A 17407-nucleotide genomic window follows, 5' to 3' on the forward strand; every position below is an offset into this window, starting at 1 on the left:
CCCGTCACACACCTGATCACACACACATGCTCATCACCACCTGTCACAGGCCTGATCACACACACGTGGTCATTGCTGGCCCATCACACACACACCATCACACCTGTGTCCTCACTGCTGGCCTGTCACATGTGCGTCATCACACACGTGTGCTCACCTGTGCTGCTGCCCCTGCAGACGGCCGTTGAGGAGTGGGTCCAGTCTTACAAGGAGGACAGGGAGCTGGCCCTGCTGGACCTCATCAGCTTCTTCGTCCAGTGCTGTGGCTGTGAAGGTGAGCCATGCTCCTGGCACTCCTGGGCCTCTCTCTCACATGCCGGCTGGGCCTCACCGTCCTGGCCGCCTGTGGTCCTAAGACACTGGGCGGGCTGGGGCCTCCTCCAGAGGCTGGTTTGGGTAGGAGATCTTGGTTTTTTGGGGAGCAGCGAGGCCGGATTACTCCTGTGGCCTTGCCGTGGTCTCTGAGGGATGAGGTGTTGTGGCCCCGCCCACCTCTCACGCCCTCCCAGGAGAAGGAGGAGGAGTGGTGCAAACCGCGTTTCCATGTTGAGTGTGCTTCTTTCTCTCCCAGGGATGGTGACGGCCGAGCTGTACCAGACCAACCAAGGCAACAGTGTGGTTCACAAGATGACCGAGAAGTTTGACCAGGTGAGGCGGGCTCTGTGCCCTCCATGAGCCCAGGGCCTGGGGTCACAGGATCTTCCCTGCTGCCCCGTGTCCCCCAAGCCCGTGGGTTCGCCATCAGGCTTGTAGGCTGAAGCAGCCCAGGTGTCACGATTGCACAGGTCGACGCCATCCGCCCTCACGTCCCTGGGAGAAGTGGCCCTTCTTCCACTGGGGAGACCACGATTCTCTATAAAGGAAAATTTGACCTTTAGTTACTATTGGAGATTCCATTGTGTATGTGGAAAGTACCGTTATAAAACGGTAACCACGTGGCCATCGTCCAGATGAAGAGAGAGCGTGGCCAATACGTGCCCAGACGTGCCCTGCCCCCGTCCTGACCTCCTCCCCACCGGGAGGTAACCATGCCCCGAACTTGGTGCCCAGAACATGCCATGGCATATCTGTCCCACGTGGGCATCTGTAGATGATGTCACCTGGCTCTGCCTGGCGCCCAGGTCTCTGCACGGGAGACACGCTTGACAGAATGATTTTGACCAGTGTTATCACGTGAAGCCATCTGGTGCACAGCTGTGGAACGTTCCATTGCACGCCTATGCGTCCTTCTTGTCTCCATTCTGCTTCTGATGGTGTTCGGGTTGGTTTCGCGCTTTGTCTCTGCGTGGCTGCAAACGTCTGTTGTCCGTGTGTCCTGCTGTGCGTCTTCACGTGTTTCTGTAGCTTAGGCCTGTGCATGCACACGTTTTCCTGTGCGAGGTGGCACCACCGTGTATTCCCAAGCAGGAGCCTCTACCTGTGTGTTAGACGTCGCCTTGGTCCTGTTCCCTGCCAGTGCGTGATGCGATGTTGTTAGGTTTTGCTAGTCTGGTAGGTGTGCACAGGGTACTTCTGGTTTCGGTTTCCTGGATTATTAGTGAGGCTGACCACCTTCTTGCATTCGAGCACTATTCTTGTTTAAAATGGTTTCTTAAGACGTTTTTTGATGTTTATTTATTTTTGAGAGAGACAGAGACAGAGTGTGAACAGGGGAGGGGCAGAGAGAGAGGGAGACACAGAATGTGAAGCAGGCTCCAGGCTCCGAGGTGTCCACACAGAGCCTGACGCGGGGCTCGAACTCACGCGAGATCACGTGAGATCTCGCGAGATCATGACCTGAGCCGAAGTCATGCGCTCAACCAACCGAGCCACCCAGGTGCCCAAAAAGGTTTTTTAAATTGTGGTAAAATACATAAAATATGAAATGCGTCACCTTAATCCCTTTTAGGTACACACCTCAGTGGCACTGAGCACATTCACGTTGCTGTGCAACCATCTGTACCATCATCTCCAGAACTTTCCATCTCCTCAAACTGAAGCTGTGTCCCCATGAACCACTGACTGCCCGTCCCCGTCCCCAGCCCCTGGCTCCACCATCTACTCTCTGTCTCTGTGGATGTGGCCCCTCTAGGGACCCCATGTATGTGCAATCACACACGATTTGTCCTTCTGTGTGGCTTATGTCGCTGAGCATCATGTCCCCAAGGTCCGTCCACGTAGTGGCAGGTGCAGAACGTCCTTCCTTATTTTCAAGGCCGAGGCACATTCCACTCTGTCGTGGACTACACCTCACTGATTGACTCATCCATTTAGGGACAGATGTAATATCTACATTAATTTGTCACACCTTAAAATATTCATGAAGTGTTTTCAGAAGTGCTGTGCATCAAGTCAGTGAACATTAAATTTTTTCTTTAACGTTTTGTTTTAAAAATGTCAAACCTAAGAAAAAGGGGAGAATACATGAATTTCGCCTGCGTTTAGCAGTTCACGACCTGCCACGTTCACTTTATGCCCCATGCATGTGCTGCTACATGTGCATGCATGTGTGTTGTGCACGTGAGTCAGCAAATGCACATGCATGTGTGCATATGTGAGTATGTTACTGCATGCATCTGTGTGCAGGTACACACGTGTGCGCAGTGTACATGTGAGCGAGCGAATGCACACGTCTGTGTGCATGTGTGTTACTGCCTGTATTCTCATATTCACGCCCTGCCACGTTCACTTTATGCCCCATGCGTGTGCTGCTACATGTTCATGCATGTGCACTGTGCACATGAGCGAGCGAATGTACATGTATGTGTGCGTATGTGAGCGTGTTGCTACATGTGTCTGCATACAGATACACATGTGCATGTGAGCAAGAGAATGCACATGTGTGTACAGATACACGTGTGTGCACTGTATGCAAGTGAGCAAATGCACATGTATGTGTGCATATGTGAATGTGTTACTGCACGTATGCGTGCATGGGTACACACGTGTGTGCACTGTGCACGTGAGCAAATGCACATGTATGTACACATGTGAGCGTGTCACTGCATGTGCACGCGCGTGCACTGTACACGCAAGTGAGCAAATGCGCACATGTATGCATGTGTTACTGCATGCGTGTGTGTGCAGGTACACACGCGTGTGCACTGTGCATGTGAGTGAGCGAATGCATGTGTGTGTTTGTGTGTTGCTGCCTGTGTCTGCCGGAACCACTCCCAAGATGGCTACTCGGATTGGGTCTGCTTCCTCAGAGGGTCCGCGTCGCCAGGTCGGGCCCTGTTCACCCTCCCCCGTGTCAGAAGCGGCAGTGGGGGCTTTTCCAGCCCCCCAGCCTGGCGCCCTCATGGGACGCCCAGCACTTTCCACGGCAGGCCCCTGGACGTGTCCGTAGGGCAATGCCGCGGGGTGCGGGGCCCCCCGTGGGCACGGTGACAGGCACGGCCACAGGAGGAGCCTCATGGAGACGTGGGCGTGAGAAGCTCGAACGCTCCCAGGTTCTCTGTTGAGAACGGCCTGTGTGCCGTGACCTCTCCCCGTCCCGGCCTCCAGAGCAGACACAAGGCGTGCCCTGCGTGTCAGGCCCGTGGACACACAGTGGCTGAGCGCCACAGAAGCAGTCTGTCACCACCTGTCCCGAGGACAGTGACACGAAGCTAGGCGCGGAGCCCCCTCGTGGAGGCGGGGCGTGCCTGCTCTGGGCTGCCCAAGCATCCCACGCGCGCGGGCCGGCCCCCGGGGTAGGTGGACGCCAGCCCCCAGTGCCCTGTGCTGCGCAGGCTGGTCCCTGCCGGGGCTCCCCCGGGTGCCCGGGGCTTGTGGCAGCGGGGGACGCTTCACCTCACGGCCACCTGTCCTCTGTCCATTCAGGAGACCGGGCTGTACTACAAGAAGTTTCTGGCGTACCCCTGGATCCTGACCATCATGTGGCCAGAGAAACTGGTAAAGCTTTCGTCTCACGTTTGGCGGCGTTTGAAGATGGGGGGTTTGTGTGCAGCTCCCTGGCAAGCCCCAAGTCGGTTGGGCATCCGCGTGGCTCCCGACTTCCTTCCGCACACAGGGTGGGCTCCCTGGGCGCACACGAGGCTCCACGTGCATGGGTCCCGGGGGACCGTGGGCCTAGCGCACAGAGTCCTGCTGACTCTGACCCTGTGTCCTGACTGGCGAGCGGGGGCTCCCCCTGACCTGACCCTGTCCTGTCCACACTGGATCCTCCTGAGCATCTGAGTCTTGTCCACAAGGGGGCGTTACCTGACGGTGCTCAGTCTACACTCACACCCGACCGCGTTCTGCTTCAGATGAGAACGTTTAAGCCAGGCTGTGTCTGGTGTGATGGGACGCCTAGACCTGACACGTTCTGCAGAAGTGACCTCACTTAGCGAGTTCCGTCTACACCGCGACATCTAGCCCTGAGTCTGTTCTGTCTACACTGTCATGTAGATTGGTGTTCTGTCTACAGGGGATTTTTTAAAGTTTATTTACTTTGAGAGAGGGAGAGAGTGTGAGCGGAGGAGGGGCAGAGGGAGAGAGAATCCCAAGCACCTGCAGGGGTTCAACCTCACAACAAATGACCCTGAGATCATGATCTGAGCCAAAACTGAGTTGGACACTTGACCAGTTGAGCCACCCAGGTGCCCCTACACGGGACATTACAACCTCACTGTGTTCTGTCTACACTGTGACACTTAGACCTGATAGTGTTCTGTCTATACTGGGACATTTGGGTTTGACTGTGTTCTGTTTACACTGGGACATTTATTTACACCTGACTGTGTTCTGTCTACCCTGGGACATTGAGAACTGACTGTGTGCTATCTACACTGGGACCTTTAGACATGGCTGTGTTCCATCTACACGGGACATTTAGGCCTGACCATTGTCTGTCTACACTGGCACATTGGGACCTGACTGTGTTTCGTCTACACTGTGTCATGGAGACCTGACCGTGTTCTGTCTACACTGGCATATTTAGACCTGACTGTGTTCTGTCTATACTGTATCATGGAGACCTGACCGTGTTCTGTCTACACTGGCATATTTAGACCTGACCGTGTTCTGTCTACACTGTATCATGGAGACCTGACTGTGTTCTGTCTACACTGTATCATGGAGACCTGACCGTGTTCCGTCTACATTGGCATATTTAGACCTGACTGCCTTCTGTCTACACTGTATCATGGAGACCTGACTGTGTTCCATCTACACTGGCATATTTAGAACTGACTGTGTTCTGTCTACACTGTATCATCGAGACCTGACCATGTTCCATCTACACTGGCATATTTAGACCTGACTGCCTTCTGTCTACACTGTATCATGGAGACCTGACCGTGTTCCGTCTACACTGGCATATTAGACCTGTGTTCTGTCTACACTGTATCATGGAGACTTGACTGTGTTCCGTCTACACTGTATCATCGAGACCTGACCGTGTTCCGTCTACACTGGCATATGTAGAACTGACTGCCTTCTGTGTACTCTGTGCTTTAGTGTCTGGACACCACTGCGTTGGTCACAGTTGGAATGACCCGACCAGTAAGTGTCCCTGTAGACACGAGCATCAGGGCGGCTGAACAGGGAGATGTAGGGGGCACCGTGTGGCCGGCCTGTCGCCCCTCGGCTTCAGGTGCCCCTGCCGGAGACGCGCCTGGGGTTCCTCATGTGGTTAATTCCCCACCATCCCATGTGTGCAGACAGGTAACGTGTGTTACTGTGCTCAGCAGTGAGCACGTGGGGACGTGCGCTCTCAAAGTGCACCGAGTTTGGGGACTGAGGACCCACCTCACAGACCCGGCTAGTGACCTGGCCTGGCCTCGGTGTGGACACGTTTATTACCCTGTTAGAGATGTGCCCCAGCCTCCGTACTGGGGAGTGGCACGGGAGCCCCCCTGGCATCAGGTGTTCTGACGCTGGGGTCTGCGGTCGAGGCTGGCTCGAGTGAACGACTGTGCTGTGCACCCCCGTGTGACCCCCGATCCCTGGCAGGGCACCCCTCCCCCTCACAGCCGAGTGAATGGTGGGGGGCGCTCAGCCAGTTTGGGGGGTGGAGGAAGTCAGGCTGTGGGGGCACGGCGGAGGGAGTGCTGTGAGGAGAGGCGGTTTGCATGGAGCGCTGGGCAGAGGCGCGGGGCGCCGGGTCCCAGCATGGAGAACGAGGAGGAGGGTTGAGTGCAAAGTGCACTGGGGAAGGCTGGACGACGCAGCGCACAGCAGCCCTAGCATGTGGGACGCTGTGCGCATAGGCCGGGCGGGCTGACTAGAAAGGGTCCTACGCGACGTGGGGCGGTCCCTGCGCACGGAGGGGGCGGTCCCTGCCCACCGAGGGGGCGGTCCCTGCGCACCGAGGGGGCGGTCCCTGCGCACGGAGATGTGAATGAGAGCAAGGCAGGAAGCTGTGACCACGTCCCCGCCCACACCCAGCAGAGGTGTGGATGCGTTGCCCCAGGGTGAAGGCTGCCGTGGGGGACCGCGTGGGGGGGGGGGTGCGTGCACGAGGGGCACAATGTCGGGGCAGTCCCTGGTCCATCCCCAGCCCCTCGAGCTCTGGGGCCGGGCACCGCTCTGCACCGGCCTGCTGGGTTCTGGCCACAGCCTTGACGTCCCTTCAGGGTCCACCTTCCCTTGGGGTCTCGTGGAGCCTGTGCAGGTAATTTAGACAAATTCGTACAACACGAGAAAGGCGAGGCTAGGGGCGGGGCGTCCTGAGGACCCCCTTTCCTAGTGGAGGGAGGCGGGGGGCAGGCGGTCCCGAGGCCCTGATTGCCCGCAGGCGGAAGGACCGTGGCCGTAGGCTGATTGGCCCCGGGTAGTGTGCCGCCCACGTCTGGGAGCGCACCTGCCGTGTCTTCCTGAGGAGACGTCTCCCTGGTCCGGCCGCGTCTCCCGCAGGGTCGGGGACCGGCCGCCTCCTTCAGCCCCCGTTTTAGGGGGTGCGTGTGGCCTCTGCGGGAGCAGGGTTGGGCTGAGTCCCCCGTGAGGGCCAAGGGAGTAGCTCTCAGGTCGGCACTCCCTGTTTGCAACACCTGAAATCGGCCGGAAGCGGAAGCAGAGCGGAGAGCGGGAGGGCCGGGCTTCTCTGGGACACGCGTTGGGAGAGGGGCCTGCACGCTTCCCTCGAGGGTCACCCGAGGTGCCACGCGTGGGGGTCCCCCCAGCACAGCCTCTTGACTTGACCACGGGGACGTGGGACAGTCCATTCAGGTGCAGGTGTGGGAGAGGTGGGGAGACCCTGGTGGCCGTGGATATGTGACCCCCCAGGTTCTGGGTCTCAGGAAGGTGGGGTACATCTGAACCCCCGCAGGTGCAGGGTCTTGGAAAATGGGGGTCACTCTACTGAGTGTGGATATGAGTCCATGGTGCAACACTGGGAAGTGTGCTCACCCTCAGTGTGGATGTGTGACCCTCAGGGCAGGATGTGGGAGACTTGGGGTCACCCTGTGTCAAGGTGGATGTGTGACTCCCAGGGGCAGGGTGTGGGAGACCTGGGGTCACCCTGTGTCAGGGCGGGCGTGCGACCCCCCAGGGACAGGGTGTAGGAGACTTGGGGTCACCCTGTGTCAGCGTGGGCGTGTGACCCCCAGGGGCAGGGTGTGGTCACTCTGTGTCAGGGTGGATGTGTGACCCCCAGGGCAGGGTGTGGGAGACTTGGGGTCACCCCGTGTCAGGGTGGGTGTGTGACCCCCAGGGGCAGCGTGTGGGAGACTTGGGGTCACCCCGTGTCAGGGTGGGCGTGTGACCCCCAGGGCAGGGTGTGGGATACTTGGGGTCACCCTGTGTCAGGGTGGGCGTGTGACCCCCAGGGGCAGGGTGTGGTCACCCTGTGTTAGGGTGGATGTGTGACCCCCAGGGCAGGGTGTGGGAGACTTGGGGTCACCTTGTGTCAGGGTGGGCGTGTGACCCCCAGGGGCAGGGTGTGGGGGACTTGGGGTCACCCTGTGTCAGGGTGGGCATGTGACCCCCAGGGCAGAGTGTGGGATACTTGGGGTCACCCTGTGTCAGGGTGGGCGTGTGACCCCCAGGGCAGGGTGTGGTCACCCTGTGTCAGGGTGGGCGTGTGACCCCCATGGCAGGGTGTGGGAGACTTGGGGTCACCCTGTGTCAGGGTAGGTGTGTGACCCCCAGGGGCAGGGTGTGGGAGACTTGGGGTCACCCCGTGTCAGGGTGGGCATGTGACCCCCAGGGGCAGCGTGTGGGAGACTTGGGGTCACCCCGTGTCAGGGTGGGCGTGTGACCCCCAAGTGCCCAGTCGGGGTGTGCTCATGTGACCTGGAGCCCCTTGTCCGCGAGCAGAGGTCTGTGTTGTGATTCTGGGAGTGCCAGGACGGGCACAGCGCCTCACCCCTGTCCCTTGTTGTGTCCTTAACCAGCAAAACGACTTCTACCCCATCGTGGGCCCGGGGCCCTTCTGGAAAAGGTTCAGGGTCAACTTCTGCGAGTTCACGGAGCTGCTGGTGCAGCAGACACACTCTTCGGTGCTGTGTGACGGACACCTCATGGATACGGTCATCTGCATGCTTAGCGGCCTCACCAACTCGGCCGTGCACAGCCTGCGGCACACCAGCTCCCTGGCAGGTGGGCCACTGCAGAGGGCCGCACGCCCGGGCTCCCGCTGACTCGGGGGGCCAGGGCCGTGTGACATGGGGGCAGGGGCTGTGGGACTTGAGAGACGGGGGCAGGGGACAGAGAGGCAGAGGCCAGGGGACACAGGAGCACACCCCTGGGTTGGCCCACGGGGCACATCCTCTCCCTCTGTCCCCATGAGAGTCCCCAGGGCTGGCCCATCTGGGCATGTGCTGTCCCTCTGTCCCCATGAGAGTCCCCCAGGACTGGCCCACCTGGGCACGTGCTGTGCCTCAGTCCCCACGAGAGTCCCCAGGGCTGGCCTACCTGGGCACGTGCTGTCCCTCTGTCCCCACGAGAGTCCCCAGGGCTGGCCCACTCAGGCACATCCTGTCCCTCTGGCCCCACGAGGGTCCCCAGGGCTGGCCCACCCGGGCACGTCCTGTCCCTCTGTTCCCACAAGAGTTCCCAGGGCTGGCCCACCCGGGTACATCCTGTCCCTCTGTCCCCACGAGAGTCCCCAGGGCTGGTCCACCTGGGAACGTCCTGTCCCTCTGGCCCCACGAGAGTCCCCAGGGCTGGCCCACCCGGGCACGTCCTGTCCCTCTGACCCCACGAGGGTCCCCAAGGCTGGCCCACAGGGGTATGTGGTGTTCCTGTGTCTGCTGGCCTTGTGTGCCCTCCAAGGCATGCTGAGTCATGGTTGAGTCGTGCTGGCTGTGGGCTACTGATGTGATCTTGCAGCTGGGTAGGACGTGGGGTGTGTCCGTGCCCGGGGACCCTAAGGCATGTTTTGGGTCAGTGTGCACGGCTGTTGTTTGGGGGTGACCCTCTGCACACTTGTGACCCAGCAAGGGCAGGATGGGACATCTTCTCCAGCCCCGGCTTCCCCAGGCCCTGTCTTAGTACTGCTGCGAATGGTCACTCCTGTGGGAGGTGAGCTGGGCTCCGGGGTCACAGATCCGTGGACACGGCCCCGGGGTCACAGCCCTGCTCTGTTTGGCAGCCATGAAGCTGCTGACAGCGCTGGCCAGCGTGAACCAGGGCATCTGCACGAACAGGCGCAGGTCCCAGCGGCTGTGTGAGGTGGAGAACATCGCCAAACTCAAGGGCAAACACAAATACTGCATGGAAGTACTGGACCAGCGCAGACAGCAGGTGCAGGGGGCGGGGCCGCCATGTGAGGGCGGGGCCAGCAGCAGGAGTGGGGGCGGGGCCACGGAAGGAGGGCGGGGCCAGCAGCAGACGCGAGGGGCTGGGGGCGGGGCCACGGAAGGAGGGCGGGGCCAGCAGACGACGCCAGCGGCGGGGGCGGGGCCAGCAGCAGACGCCCGGCCGGGCCAGCAGAAGACGCCAGCGGCGGGGGTCGGGGCCACCTGAGAGGGGGGCACACAGGTGTGAGGACGTCACTGTGCAGGGAGGGGACCCAGGTGTGAGGATGTCACCGTGCTGGGAGGGAGGGGACCCAGGTGTGAGGATGTGACTGTGTGCAGGGGGGGAGGGGACCCAGGTGTGAGGGCCTCGCCGGGTGCAGGGGGCAGTGAGGAAGGGAGGCAGGCGTGTGCCCGGGGTCTGGGGCTGGGCCGGGTTGATCCCCAACCTCTGTGGTTTCCGCCTCCGCCCATGGGGCGTCCGTGCGGCCGCATGTGGCCCCCTAGGCGTGTGAGCATTGTCCTGGGTTGGGGTCTCTATAATAGGGCAGCGAGCGGGGGTGCAGAAACCATAGCGGTGACCCCAGCCCCTTCCACGTCCCGGTTCCGGGTTCCAGCTGGCCGCCCGTGGGGGGGGGGTGTGCCCTGGCTCCCCGGGGACACGCAGGTGAACCCCCATCCCCTGTCACGGCTCAGTGACATGTCTGTCTCTCGATATCATTTGTGGGCTTGACACCTGTGGATTCTTTTACGCACAAACCGCGTTCACTTGCGTCACGTGTGAGGCCCGTGTGTCCCTCCGACCTCTGCGCCCCCGCGGTCTTCGGTCTGCGCACCTGGGAGGTCACTTCGCTGCCCAGTGTCCACAGCTCACAGAGCACAGGAGCCCCTCTAGGAAGATAGCTGGGCATGCGTGGGGTCTCCGCCGCTGTCCCCTCCGCCAGGGCCCTGGGTCCTTCACCCTGGCCCCTGCCCCCCGACCTGTGCCCCATGCCCCTCACCCCCTCGCCCTTCCTCCCGCCCCCTCACCCCTGCCCTGTGCCCCTTACCCCCTTGCCTCTGCCCCCGATACCCCCACCTTCATTGTGTCACCCCTGCCTATCACCCCTTGGTCCCTGCCCCCATCCCCCTCACCCTGCCACCCCTTCGCCCCTGCCCCTCACCCCTTTGCTCCTGCCCCACCTCCCCCATCACCCCTACCGCTTGGCCCCTGTCCCTTACCCCAGCCCCTCACCCCATTGTCCTCCTTCACCGCTGCTTTACCACCCCCAACTCCTCAGCCTTGCCCTCAGCACTGCCCCTCACCCCTTCACTCCCTTCCCTTCACCCCTCCCCTTTGTTTGTCCTCATGGGTGCCCCTTCAGCCGTACCACGCACCCCTACACCTCCCCCCACTCACCCCTTCACTCCCCCCCAGCCTTCACCCCCCACCCCTCCAGTCACCCCTTCACCCCCCCCTTCACCACCCCCCACCCTGCCCCCATATGTGCGCATGCGTGAGGCCAGCGTGCACGGAGCCGCCCAGCAGCTCAGGCGACAGACGGCCGGCGGGCTGGTGTGCAGTCCCAGCGGGGGGCAGAACCACCAGCGTAGAGGATGCTAATGCCTGGTGGGGGGCGACCACGCAGCGGGCTGCGTTGGGCCTGGTGGCCGCAGCTCTGCGGAGGCCCGCAGCCCGCCTCTCCTGCCTGACGCTCCCGTGCCTTCTCCCGCTCCACCAGAGCAAGCCCGTGGCCATCGACAACATCATCTGTGCGCTCTTTAAGAGGACGTTCGTGCCTCGCTACCGGTAAGGCTTGGCCTCGGGGCCGCGCGTCTTCCCCGCCTGTCCCCGTGACCAGGCGTGGCTCAGCCCCGTGTCGACCAGCGCACCCTGCCGCGTGGGCGACGCGGCCTGGCCGTCCCAGTGACGCTCTGGCTTTGCTTTCGCAGCGACATCAGCTCGGACATCCGAGTGATCTGCGTGGCGGAGCTCGGATGCTGGATCAAGCTCTACCCGGACCTGTTCCTGGACAACAACTACTTGAAGTACATCGGCTGGATGCTGTATGACAAGGTAGGCGCGCTCCGCTGGTCTGCTGCCTCCCCCGAGGAGGCCCCCAGGCCCGCTTTCCTGTCCGGCGGTTCCCGGAGCGAGCACGCGTGTCCTGCACGGTGTCTCGTGAGTCCCGCCGTGCAGAGAAGTCTTTCCGACAAGCTGCGATTTTGCAGCAGGGGGTCTGGGCTGCAGGGGGTCTGGGCCGCAGGGGCTCACGTGTCCCCTGGAGAAATGGGGACGTGGCCCTGCCTCGTGTCTGTCCTGCGACACAGGGTTGTGCGTCTGGGCCCCTCACTGACATTGCGGACCAGGCCCAGCAGCTGCACGCGCCCACAGGACCGTGCTCGAGGCCAGCCCCACCCCCTGCCACCAGCTCTGGGTGGGGGCCACGGGCACGGTCCTCGGCCTGCCGGGCACAGGGAGCCTCGGACACGAGCCTGCTTGGGAACACCCGCTCTGGACCCTGCGCGTCCGGATCTCACCAGAACACACGTGCCCGCCTGGCGGTCGCCGGCTGCGACTGACGTTGGGCGGTTTCTGGTCCCTGGGACAGACGGAAACGGGTACAAGTCTGTTCTCCCAAACGGACGCCTTTTTCGTGAAAAGTGAGCGAGACGAAGCCCTAAGAAATGTTCGTGACCACCCGTCGTCGGTTGTGTTTCCTGGTGGTGGGCCTGATGGCCTTGTCCTCCCCCCAACTCCTCCCCATCCTCTTCTTGACTACTCCTCCCTCCTCCCCTCCTCCTCCTCCTCCTCCCCCCTCTTCCTCTTCCGCCTCCTCCTTCTCCCCTCTCCTCCTCCTCCCTCCTGCCCTCCTCCTCCCCTCCTCCTCCCCTCCTCCTCCTCTCCTCCTCCTCTCCCCCTCCCCTCCTCCTCCTCTCCCCGCCCCCTCCCTCCTCCCCCACTTCCTTTTCCTCCCACTCATCCCTCTGATTCCTCCCCCGCCCCTTCCTCCCCTCGTCCCCCTCCTCTTTCTGAGTCCTCCCCATCACCTTTCTCCCCTGCATCCTCCTCCTCCTTCCACCCTCCCTCCTCCCCACTGCCTCTTCCCTCTGATCTTCTTGACTCTTTCCCCACCTCCTCCCCCTCTCCTTCTCCTCCTCCTGACTCCTCCCCTCACCACTTCCACCCCTTCCTCTTCCTGACTCCTCCCCCCCAACTTCTCTCCCTCTCTTTCCTCCCCCTCCCTCCTCCTCCCCCCCTCCCCCTCCTCCTCTCCCCCTCCTCCTCTCCCCCTCCCTCCTCCTCCCCCCTCCCTCCCCCTCCCCCTCCCCCTCCCCCTCCCCCTCCCCCCCTCCTTCTCCCCCCTCCCTCCTCCTCCCCCCTCCCCCCTCCTCCTCTCCCCCTCCTCCTCTCCCCCTCCCTCCTCCTCCTCCCCCCTCCTCCTCCTCTCCCCTCCCCCCTCCTCCTCTCCCCCTCCTCCCCTCCCCCCTCCCCCTCCCCGTCCCCTCCCCCCTTCCCCTCCCCGTCCCCTCCCCCTCCTCCCCTTCCCCTCCTCCTCCCCCCTCCCCCTCCCCCCTTCCTCTCCTCCTCCTCCTCCTCTCCCCCTCCCTTCTCATTCCCCTTCCCTCCTCCCACATGTCCTTTCCCCCTCCTTCCCCCCACTACCTTTCCCGCTTCCTCCTCCCCACCTCCTTTTCCTCCCATTCCTTCCCCTGACTCCTCCCCCTGAATCCTCCCCGACCCCTCCCCCCTCCCCTTCCTCCCCCTTCCTTCTCTCTCTCTCCTTCCTCTCCTCCCCCTCCCTTCTCCCTACTTTTCGTACCCCTTCCCCCTCCTCCTCCTCCTCTCCCTCACTCTTCCCTCCTCCTCCTGATTCCCCCCTCCTCCTTGTCGCCCTCCTCTTCCTGACTACTTCCCCTCTCCTTCCTCCCCTCCCTCCTCTCCTTCCTCCCCTCCCTCCTCTCCTTCCTCCCCTCCCTCCTCCTCTCCTTCGTCCCCTCCCTCCTCTCCTTCCTCTCCTCCCTCCTCTCCTCCCTCCCCTCCCTCCTCCCCTTCCTCCCCTCCCTCCCCTCCCTCTTCCCTTTCCCCCTCCGCCCTCCTTCATCCCCCCTCCGCCCTCCTTCATCCCCCCTCCTCCTCCCCTCACATTCCTCCCTTCCCTCCTCATCCACTTCCTCTTCCTGACTCCTCCCCCTCTCCTCTTCCCCCCTCCTCCTTCCCCCCCTCTCCTTTCTCCTCCTCTACTTTCTCCTCTCCCTCCTTCTCCTCTCCTGCCTCCCCTCCCCTCTCCTTCCTCCCCTCCCCTCCCCTCTCCTTCCTCCCCTCCCCTCCCCTCCCCTCTCCTTCCTCCCCTCCCCTTCCTCCCCTCCCCTTCCTCCCCTCCCCTCTCCTTCCCTTCCTCCTCCTCTCCTTCCTCCCCTTCGTCCTCTCCTTCCTTCTCTCTGTCCCCCTCTCCTTCCTCCTCTACCTCCTCCTTCCTCCCCTCCCTCCTCCTCTCCTTCCTTCCCTCACTCCTCTCCTTCCTCCCCTCCCTCCTCTCCTTCCTCCTCTCCGTCCTTCTTCCTCCCCTCCCTCCTCCTCTCCTTCCTCCCCTCCCTCCTCTCCTTCCTCCCCTCCCTCCTCTCCTTCCTCTCCTCCCTCCTCTCCTTCCTCTCCTCCCTCCTGTCCTACCTCCCCTCCCTCCTCCCCGTCCTCCCCTCCCTCTTCCCCTTCCCCCTCCGCCCTCCTTCATCCCCCCTCCTCCTCCCCTCTCATTCCTCCCTTCCCTCCTCATTCCCCTCCTCTTCCTGACTCCTCCCCCTCTCCTCTTCCCCCCTCCTCCTTTCTCCCCCTCTTTCTCCTCCTCTACTTTCTCCTCTCCCTCCTCCTCTCCTGCCTCCCCTCCCCTCTCCTTCCCTTCCTCCTCCTCTCCTTCCTCCCCTTCGTCCTCTCCTTACTTCTCTTTGTCCCCCTCTCCTTCCTCCCTTCCCTCCTCCTCTCCTTCCTCCCCTCCCTCCTCTCCTTCCTCCTCTCCCTCCTTCTTCCTCCCCTCCCTCCTCCTCTCCTTCCTCCCCTCCCTCCTCCTCTCCTTCCTCCCCTCCCTCCTCTCCTTCCTCCCCTCCCTCCTCTCCTTCCTCCCATCCCTCCTCTCCTTCCTCCCCTCCCTCCTCTCCTTCCTCCCCTCCCTCCTCTCCTTCCTCCCCTCCCTCTTCCCCTTCCCCGTCCGCCCTCCTTCATCCCCCTCCTCCTCCTCTCTCATTCCTCCCTTCCCTCCTCATCCCCCTCCTCTTCCTGACTCCTCCCCCTCTCCTCTTCCCCCCTCCTCCCTCTCTCCTCTTCCCCCTCCTCCTTTCTCCCCCTCTCCTTTCTCCTCCTCTACTTTCTCCCCTCCCTCCTTCTCTTCTCCTTCCTCCCCTCTCCTTCCCTCCCTCCTTTCTTCCTTCCTCCCCTCCCTCCTCTCCTTCCTCCCCTCCCTCCTCTCCTTCCTCCCCTCTGTCATCTCCTTCCTCCCCTCCCTCATTTCCTTCCTCCCCCTCTCCTTCCTCCCCTCCCTCCCCTCTCCTTCACCCCCCTCCTCCTCCCCTGTCATTCCTCCCCTCCCTCATCCTCTCTCCTCCTCCCCTCCCTCCTCCTTCCCCTCTCCCTCCTCCTCTTTCATCCTCCTCCTCTTTCCTCCTGACTCCTCCCCCCTCCTTCATCCCCCCTCCTCTTCCTGGCTCCTCCCCCCTTCTCCCCTCCTGACTTCTCCCCCTCTCCTTCCTCCTTCTCCTCTCCCCTCTTCCTCCCCCACCTCCTTCCTCCCTTCCTTCTCCGCCACCTCCTCCTCCTCCCACTGAACCCTCCCACTCCTCCCCCTTCCCTTCCTCCCCTCCCCCTCCCCCTATCCCTCCCCCCTCCTCCTCCCCTCTCTCTTCCCTCCCTTCCTCCTCCTGATTCCATCTCCTCCCCCTCCCCCGCTCTGCCCATCCCCCTCCCTCCTCCTCTCCCTCCCCCTCCTGACTCCTGAGCTGGGGCTCTTGTCTCATGGGCATTGCCGGAAGGGGGCAGGTGTGCAGGGACGGGGAATCTCCACGTGGTGCGCTCACTGCTTGCGCGCTGGTTGCAGGCGAGGCGCTTGGTAAGGTTCCGCGTTCTCTGGGTTTTACCTCTTGATGGTTTATCGTGCTGTGAGGACAGACGGCACGTTTGCGTGTGCACGCCGTGGATCGCAGGGTGGTGGCTGGTCGCGTGTGCTGGCCGGTCCTGGGTTCCAGAGTGGAGACGGGGCATGTTCTCTGAGGTGAAGGGTAGTAACAGGACGGGGACACCGGACCGTTTCTTCGTCCGCCGGAGCTTGTGCTGGTGCCCAGGCCACCGCGACGGAACGCCACCGGCGGGACTCGTAAACCACACGCGTTCATGGCTCACATCTGGGGCTGGATGTCCCAGGTCAAGGCCGGCCGACTCCGGGTCTGGAGAGGACCTCTTCCCCGGGCCGTTTTCCCCACGTGGGGGAGGCGAGGGTCAGGGAGCTGTCTGGGGCGTCGTTGACCTGCACGGTGATCCCAAGGTGGGGGCTCCGCCCTCAAGGCCGCAGCGCCTCCCGGAGGCCCCGCCTCCACGCACGTTCTTCTGGGGGGCTGGGACTTCGCGTTTGCCCTTGGCGGGCACAGGGACGCTGGTCTGGAGTGGCGGCTGGCTGCTTTCGGCAGCTGCCTGAGTGCAGCTGGCTTAGTGCAGACGCAGCAATACAGTGACTTTCCTGGGGTCTCGGGGGCTGCTTGGCATCCGCCAACGGAGCCCGTGTGCGGAGGGAGGAGGGCGGGCAGGGCAGGGCAGCGTTGTGGGCAGCGCAGGTCCTCGGGGGGGGGGGGGGGGGCGCTGTGGGCGGTCGTGACCGCAGCTCCGGGCGGGCGGTGGCCTCCCGGGTGCTTCCTGGCGCCTGGGGAGCCCGGATGCACAGCGTGGCTTCGCTCCTCTGCCCCAGCCCCCCCCCCCCCCCCCACCGCGTCGGGAGCCTCTTCTGTGCCCCAGGGAAGGGCTGCCAGAACGTCCCCAGCAGCGGTGTCCCTGAATGCGGTCGACGGACGTGGGCTCTGCTGGCCTACAGGGACCACGCGGTGCAGCGTGTGTGGCCCAGGGCCTGTGTGCGGCTTCGGGCTGTGTGCTCTGTAAGTGCTGCTCAGGTCCAGGAACAATCCCTCAGGGACGGACTTGGTTTCCTACAGAGACGTGGGGGGCGGACAGGTCGCCCACATGCCCTGCACTTGGGATTGGGCGGTCGGGAGGCGTTTCTCTCCATCAGGGGGACTGTGCTGTCACTCACTGAGGAGGGTAGTAATGTCAACACTGGAAGAGGTCGCTCAGAAATAAATCGTGTTGCTAAGTCCACCCGTGCAGGGCATGTTTATTTTCTCTGCTTAAGAGACACATCTTCCGGGGGCACCTGGCTGGCCCCGTTGATGGGGCCTACGACTGTTGACTTTGGAGTCCTGAGTTTCAGCCCCAGGTTGGGTATGGGGCTTTAAAATTCATTTTGAAAAACACAATAAAGATGCACATGGCTGTGTTAAGCGTGGACACTAAATTAATCCGCATGTGAGGCAGGACAAATACCCCACATGACGTGGCAACAATCTCTCCCAGTGCTGGAGGCTGGGAGTCTGAGATCCTGGCTGGGCAGAGACTGGGAGGTTGAGATCCAGGCAAGGCCGAGGCTGAAAGTGTGAGGACCAGTAGGGCCTGAGTCAGGGACTCTGACATCCAGGCAGGGCTGAGGCTGGGAGTCTGAGATCTAGGTGGGGCCGAGGCTGGGGGTCTGAGA

The 17407-nt window shown here is 62.3% G+C and overlaps 1 protein-coding gene across 1 annotated transcript in view; it reads left to right on the top strand.

The window, feature by feature from the left end:
- LOC147571208 (cohesin subunit SA-2-like) overlaps positions 1-17407 on the top strand; it is a 65081-nt gene that overhangs the window by 20383 nt on the left and 27291 nt on the right. Inside the window, exons 6-12 of the mRNA XM_086696535.1 lie at positions 178-274; positions 572-648; positions 3805-3876; positions 8301-8505; positions 9500-9651; positions 11366-11433; positions 11577-11700. Of these exons, the coding sequence (XP_086552661.1) occupies positions 178-274; positions 572-648; positions 3805-3876; positions 8301-8505; positions 9500-9651; positions 11366-11433; positions 11577-11700 (795 nt within the window). The remainder of the gene's footprint in view (positions 1-177; positions 275-571; positions 649-3804; positions 3877-8300; positions 8506-9499; positions 9652-11365; positions 11434-11576; positions 11701-17407) is intronic.

This window comes from Puma concolor, unplaced genomic scaffold (genome assembly GCF_028749965.1).
Source record: "Puma concolor isolate L17-30 unplaced genomic scaffold, mPumCon1.1.hap2 unalloc_scaffold_45, whole genome shotgun sequence".
In the NCBI taxonomy this organism is placed as follows: domain Eukaryota; kingdom Metazoa; phylum Chordata; class Mammalia; order Carnivora; family Felidae; genus Puma; species Puma concolor.